Source organism: Chionomys nivalis, chromosome 21 (assembly GCF_950005125.1).
Source record: "Chionomys nivalis chromosome 21, mChiNiv1.1, whole genome shotgun sequence".
Classification (NCBI taxonomy): Eukaryota; Metazoa; Chordata; class Mammalia; order Rodentia; family Cricetidae; genus Chionomys; species Chionomys nivalis.
In genome coordinates, this window is record NC_080106.1 from 21,911,081 (window position 1) to 21,918,454 (window position 7,374).

At 45.0% G+C, this 7,374-nt stretch overlaps 1 protein-coding gene across 2 annotated transcripts in view; it reads left to right on the forward strand.

The window, feature by feature from the left end:
- Positions 1 to 3,689, forward strand: part of Ctcf (CCCTC-binding factor) — a 50,763-nt gene extending 47,074 nt beyond the window's left edge. Inside the window, exons 11-12 of one of the 2 annotated variants that reach the window (XM_057753317.1) lie at positions 887 to 1,063; positions 2,202 to 3,689. In XM_057753317.1, coding sequence (XP_057609300.1) covers positions 887 to 1,063; positions 2,202 to 2,383 — 359 coding nt within the window. In that variant the 3' untranslated portion in view covers positions 2,384 to 3,689. The remainder of the gene's footprint in view (positions 1 to 886; positions 1,064 to 2,201) is intronic. The other variant, XM_057753318.1, reaches the window with a different exon arrangement.
- The last annotated feature ends 3,685 nt before the right edge of the window (positions 3,690 to 7,374 follow it).

Consider the following 7,374-nt stretch of genomic DNA (forward strand, 5'->3'; position numbering starts at 1 on the left):
GCCAGAAGATCACTCTTTTGTTGTGCTTGTAATCTTTCTAAAGCTGGGCATGGTGGTACATTTCCTCTGGAGGGAGAAGCAGGAAGATCAGAGCAGGGTTTCAGTGCCATCCTCACTACATAGCAAGTTCGAGGCTAGCCTTGGCATTAAGGAATATCAGCTGACTCCCAGAAGTTACAAGTGTTCACAGTGACCATGAGCCTAGATACTGGAATTACTCGTTCATTCTGGAACCATATAGGTAGTGTCTTTTTTTTTTGTCCCTGAATGTTGGAGTCGGTCTACTGCTAGCAAAGGCCATATAGTCTTATTTAACCCCTTAGTTCTGTTCATCAGCTATCTGCTGAGATTGACCAGCAAATTCTGTTACTTGGAAGGATTTTTCAGGCTGGAGAAACGATTCAAAAGTTAAGAGCACAGGTTGCTCTTCCAGAGGTCCTGAGTTCAATTCCCAGCAACCACATGGTGGCCCACACCATCTATAATGAGATCTGGCGCCCTCTTCTGGTCTGTAGTGATATATGCAGGCAGAACACTCTATACATAATAAATAAATCTTAAAAAATAATAATTTTCCAAAATTTCTCAAAGCCCCCAAAAAGCTTTTGTTTTGTTCTGTTCTGTCTTGGTGTTTTTTGAGGCAGAGTTTTTGTGTGTAGCTCTGGCTGTCATGGAACTCACTCTGTAGACCAGGGTAGTCTCGAACTTACAGAGATTTGCCTGCCTCTGCCTCCATAGTGCTGGGCTTAAATGTGTGGACCACCAACGCCCATCCTAAGACCTTTTCTTAGTAAAGGAAATGTAGAGCAGTGTTTTTAGGAAATTTGTTTGCTGTCTCTGTTTCACACCTCTGCTTGACCCACCACCTGTGCTTTGATTTCTTGAGAAGAAAATGCTGAGCCAGATCTGGATGACAATGAGGAGGAGGAGGAGCCTGCTGTAGAGATTGAACCTGAGCCAGAGCCTCAGCCTCAGCCTCAGCCTGTGGCCCCAGCCCCACCACCTGCCAAGAAGAGGAGAGGGCGACCTCCTGGAAGAACCAACCAGCCCAAACAGAACCAGCGTAAGTTGCCTGCCTTGTCTCAGTAGGCATCTTCTCCCTCGTTTGAGGAGGCCAGATGGGTCTGTTCTTGTAGAGATGGGCACTGATCCATGAAAAAAAGTTAAGGTCACATTGGCCAACAGTCTCAGGAAACTTGTTTTTGTTTGTTTTGTTTTGTTTTAAAGGAAGTTTTCTATAAAAGCTTGTTACATTCCAGGCAAAAACATCCAGAGTAGAAGGGTGCTGGTGTCCTAAAGGCAGTACATTGTTAACGTGGGAGAGTTTGTAAGGGTGCTGGTGTCCTAAAGGTAGTACATTGTTAACGTGGGAGAGTTTGTAAGGGTGCTGGTGCCCTAAAGGCAGTACATTGTTAACGTGGGAGAGTTTATAAAAGAACCAGTCCCCATCACCTACAGAGTTGATGTGGTTATGGATAGAATGAGGGATAAACTAAAGGAATGCACCGAGAGTGTCCCGTCTAGAGAGGTTCTAGCCCGTAAAGCTGAGTACTATTACCACCCACAGTTCCAACCCTTGGGGGAATAGGGCTGGCCTGGGCTACATGGGGAGGAAGGGAAAGGGAAGGGAAAGAGAAAAGAGGGCTGGCCCAGAAGTGTGTTCCCTTTCAGGTACACTGCACAGGTGGCAGCAGTCTCTAGATCTCCTCAGAACAGCCTTTTCCTCTTGAAATTCAAAGTTTAATCTGTTAGAACTCCCTGAACCCCATGTTCAGATGGCCATCACAGGAAAGAGTTAACTTTGGATCTACAACCAGGCCCTTCATTTCACCTACACAACACTCGATTGGAGCACTACAGAATCAGAACTGTCTGCTCCATCATACACTCTGACTGTTGTAGTCATGTGCTGTGTGGGGCCTCACATTACTGTAAATCCTAAATTCACAACATATGCGATTTGGAGGCCTACGAAGATGAATGTCCAGCATTTGGTATTGACAATTTCTAGCCTATTGAGCTTTTATGTATTACCACTTAATATTAGCAGGAGCTTGTCTTGCCTTTTTTTTTTTTTTTTCCCTTCATCGCTAAGGCTTTCTATGATGCTGCCATCCCACTCACTTGTCAGCTTATGAAAGAGTCCCTGTGCTCTCTGGGGGCTTTAATGTACCTTTTGTTTTCTTCCTGCTCTTTGCCAGCAACAGCCATCATTCAGGTTGAAGACCAGAATACAGGTGCAATTGAGAACATTATAGTTGAAGTCAAAAAAGAGCCAGATGCTGAGCCTGCGGAAGGTGAAGAGGAGGCTCAGGCAGCCACCACAGATGCCCCCAATGGAGACCTCACGCCTGAGATGATCCTCAGCATGATGGACCGGTGATGACAGGGCCTTGCCCGTCACCAGGACTATTGGGGCTGTGTTTAAACGGCCCGCATCTTAATTTTCTCTCTTTTTTCTTTCTTTTGGCTTTGGGAACGGCATAATTTTACACCATTTTACCAAACATATTGAGAACGAAAGCTTCAAGGATGATGTTAGAAAAATGTGATTTACTAGAACTTGTTGTTTGATGTTAGCAAATCATGGAATGTTCTAAGTCTCTGAGGGTTTACTGTGAAGTGCTGAGGACAGTGTTGATACCTAACTAGTTTTCTTAGATGGAAACAGACATTGAGCCCTCTCTCTTGATTTAGTAAACAACACCAAATGGCCACGGGTTTCCCAGAGTTCTATGGTCTTCCCAAGAGAGTTTTTAATTGTAAATGCAGACTTGGGAAAGACTTAGACTTTTAACCTGGTTTTTGCTTTTGCTTTTCCCTGACTCCCTTTGCTCGGAGTCAGCTGCACACCAATAGGATGGCATGCTACGATCAGTTTCTGTCCTGAGTACTTTGCCGCTTTCTTGGCAAAGTTTCTGGTATGGTCAAGCTTGTAAATAACCTTTTTTACATTTTAATCTTTTCCATTAATTAAGAGGTTGAGAAGAAGTGCAGTGTAAGAAAACCCAGCATTTTAATTACTTGCAAATTAAGGTACCACGGACTCAGTGGTGTGTAAATGTTGAATCGGATCCCAATCATGAAGCAGAAGGGCTCTGGACCTGCTGCCTGCGAGTGGTGACACCATGTGGAAAGTTAGTTTCCAGCTCATGGAGCCAGCATTCGAACCTTGAACAGATAACTCTCATTATGATTTCCCGTCAACATTTTCTTTGCTCTGTTTGTAGCTGAATGTTATATTTTTTAAATCTCTGTTAAAGCCAGAATAGTTGATTATGAATGGGCCACAGCAGCCTTGGCAAGCTGAGCCAGAAAATTTCACTTGGTCAGTAATTTAAACTTTGGATCTAAAAAAAAAATAATAATGTGAAGCAAACCAACTTCAAAAGTGATTCTTGCACATGAATTGTCACATGTTGACATGTGTTTTTTTAAAGAGCCTCAGTCTGACTGATTTCAAACCCTTTTTTCTTCTGTGTATTGCTTTAAGAGAGCCACCAGTTAGCTATCAGACTCTAGGTTGATGCATTTTTGTACTTAGCTGTACTGTGTGATATTTTTCATTATTTTAGGACGCCAACATGAGGACCTGTAATAAAATATGTAATGGGGTTGAAAGCTGGGGAGGAGGATCTACTGCTGTACAGCTAATAAATCATAACGGATTAACAGGCACCCACTCTGCAGACTCCTTGCATTATTCCTGTTTGCTGGGGTCCCTCAGGGGCCTGTGCACAGCTTTCTCTCTGCGACGGTCTGGAGGTAGATGGTCCTGACAAATGACAGCATGCAGAATGCAACCTGCTTCAAGCTGTAATGCCCTACAAGTGGGAGTAGAGAAGTTCATGGCTGCACAGCCTCCTGCTTCCATGATACACCTGAGAAATGCCTGTCCCTTGCACAGCTAGTGTTGGTGGGAGGCTGTGTCCTTGAGATCTGCTTCAGGAAGGTTTAGGGTCAGCTCTAGTTTCTAGCCAGACAAAGAGAGAAGCTGGGCTCAACCCGTGACAAAGAACACTAGCAAGGTAAGACAGTCCGAGGGCAGGCTCCAGCAGTCATTCTTACTTAGCTCCACAAGGGGATTCAGAGACCTACATTGTAGTGGAAACACACTTGAACTTCAGCCACCGTGGATGTGTGTGGGTGTGGTTTCACCAAAAATACTCCTTACTGAATTTCTCTGTGTTATTTCACCAAAAATCCAATACTGGTTTTTAGATGTTTTTCAGTGAGAAAAAAGGCAAAGGGCTTTTCATGCAGCTTGTACCTCGCCTCGTGTTGCCTTACTGAGGAAAACATAATGAGTTTTTTTTGAGTCTGGAAAATTCCAGACTAGGCAGGCATCTCACCCAAATGAATATTAGTGTCCACGGACTGTCAGAATTATTTGTAATAGAAGTCCCTTTTACATAACAGCCTGTTCTGATGACCTACATCATCAGTAACAACCCCCCCCCCCATTTATGTATACTCAAATTACCTGAAAATTTCAGAGTAAATCAGTCTTGACTGACTCAATGGGAAGGGTCAGACAGGAAGAGAGGTTCTGATGGTGCTAAAGACAACGGTTTTGCAAAGCTCATGCTACATCTGACATGGAGTCCACTAAACTCCACAACATCAGAAGCTGGTCATCACTCCTATTCTCTGAGAAAACTTAGGCAAATCCCTGAACCTACAGTAATCTATAGTCCGTAATCTATTCTTTGCATCCCTGACCTGGCTTTAGCCCTTTCCACAGCTGTCCTATTCAGTGTGCATCTGTGTGAACCCGCATTGGTTTAGTCAGATTCTCTTCTGGTTAAACTACCTGTGGTAGGGGCTGGAGAGACGGCTCAGCAGTTAAGAGCACTTGCAGGGGTCCTGAGTTAGTTCCCAGCAACCACATAGTGACTCACAACCATTGATAATGACATGATCTTGTGCCCTGTTTTGGCCTGCAGGCAAACATGCAGACAGAGCACTGTACTCACATTTTTAAAAAAAATGCCTGTTGTGAGTGAGCCAAATGCACTACTGCCCTCACCCAGTATTCCTCAGCAGACGGTCTATTTGTTCCTGTTGAGCTTCGGCAACACCTGTAGAATCTGCCCGAGTGTTCTTGGTCTCAAGTTTGTTTTGCTAATATTGTACTGACCACTAACAGCTGTGTAGCTAGACCGACTCAGTTGCCTCTGCAGATCCTGTTTTCCCAGTACTAACCCTGTAAGTGTTGTGTCTGGCCTTGGCCCTGCGGGTGCTTCTGCCTGGGCACTACTGTAGCTCTTTGACAGCCACTGGGAAAGATCCCAGTGGGACTAGGTTTTCTGTTTTCGAAGCCCCAGAGTTGCCATGGTAGATTTGGCAAGTGGAAGTGTTCACTGAATGCACATCTGGAATACACACTGAAGCCAGGTTGTGCTGACACCCCAGTGAAATACCAGCTCTTGGGAGGAGGAGGCAGGAGTTCAAAGCTGACTCACTGGCCCACACATGTAATTCTAGCACTCAGGAAGTGAAGCGGGATTGCCACAAATTTAAGGCCAACATAGACTACATAGTATCTGGCAGCCAGGGATAACAAGACCCTGTGCCAACAGAAAGGGAGCTGGAGAAACAGTTCAGTGCCTTCATGCTTCCTGCTCCTGTAGAGGACCAGAATTTGGCTCCAGCACCCACTGCAGGCAGGGCACAACTACCTATCATTCTAGGTCATCTGATGCCCTCTGACCTCTGTGCAGACAAGCAAATTCAAAAATCAAGTAAGAATATCTTAGGTGTCGGTAGCTTCCGAAAAACTAGTGAGGCTAAGTGTCAAAATCCATTCACTTTGCCTTTCAAGTAAATGCCTTTCTTGGCCATAATGTGCATGAGACTAGATTTTTGTCACCCTAAAAGCCATTTGTGAATTCCAGATGGCCTTACAAGCCTTAGGCTGAGAGGTATCAGAACGTCTTGGTTCTGTCTGCATCTGCTCCAGCCAAGCCCTCCGTCTGCCTTGAGCAGTCATACCATGTACCTCCACCTTAAATGACAGTGTCGTCCCCCAAGTTCCTCCATCTCTACTTCCCATCTTGTCCTGTGTTTTTGTGGAAATCGACAAACGTGTGAAGAGGCTTTTTCTCATCAAAGTGCAAGGAATTGAACTCGGGTTTCACAGGCAAAGCAAATGCTCCTGGCACTTAGCCATTTTGTTTTGAAGAGACAGGGTCTCTGTTGCCCAGAAAGTCCTGATGATTTAGAATGGCTGGTACTAGGTCAAGAAGATCTTGTCTAGAAAATGTGCCCAATCTCACCCCCAAGTCTGGGAAAGAAGCTGAGAGCTACCCAACACAGTCAGTCTCCTACTTTCTAGGACATTCCATTTCTCTCTGGCTGACCCATGGAGAGGGCAGTTAGAAGTGGGATTTAATGGAAGTGTCTGGACATGGTTTTAAATCTGTGAACCCTGGAATCTAGGCCCTTGGCTTTGGTAAGACAGTATGCTTTTGGCTAGCATACTCATGACTGTGTCTACCTTCCTTTTCACGTGAATTCTCCCTAAATCTAAAGGCAGGCATGAAGACATACAGGTACCTGGTATTTGCTCATACATCACTCCAGCATTCCCTGAAGTTCAGGCCATAATTAACTAGAGCTGTCTGTCCCCTAAGAGCCCTAGGTTGCCAGGGAATGGAGGCGCAAGTCTTTAATCCCACTCTGGAAAAAAAAAACAAACTTGCTTTGGAAAAAAAAAAGTAACAAATAATAAGCACAAATCTTTAAAGAACAGAGACTGCTACAAAAAGATATGGCTTTTGTTTGTTGTTTTGGCTTTTTTGTTTGTTTTGTTCTAGACAGTTTCACTGTGTAGACCTAGCTGGCCTCGACTCAGAGATCCACCTGGCCCCCACCACCTGTGCTGTAATTAAAAGCGTGCGTGACCATTGCCCGACTTTTGTGGGGTTTTTTGTTTTTGTTTTGAGACAAGGGTCTGTATACAGGTGTGGTTGTAGATAAGGCTCTGACCAAACTCAAGAGTGTGCTACGATTAAAAGCAGGCACCAAACCGGGTGGTGGTGGTGGTGGCTCACACCTTTAATCCCAGCACTCAGGAGGCAGAGGCAGGCCAATCTCCACTTCCCGCCTCCCAGCTTCTGGCCACCGGCTAGCTTAACCCAAAATAATTACACGGAAACTGTATTCTTTTAAACACTGCTTGGCCCATTAGCTCTAGCCTCTTACTGGCTAATTCTCACATCTTGATTAACCCATTTCTAATAATCTGTGTAGCACCACGAGGTGCTGGCTTACCAGGAAGGATCTTCACCTGCGTCCATCTTGGAGAGGAGAGCTATAGCGTCTGCCCCACTTCCCTTCTTCCCAGCATTCTGTTCGGTCTACTCCGCCTAT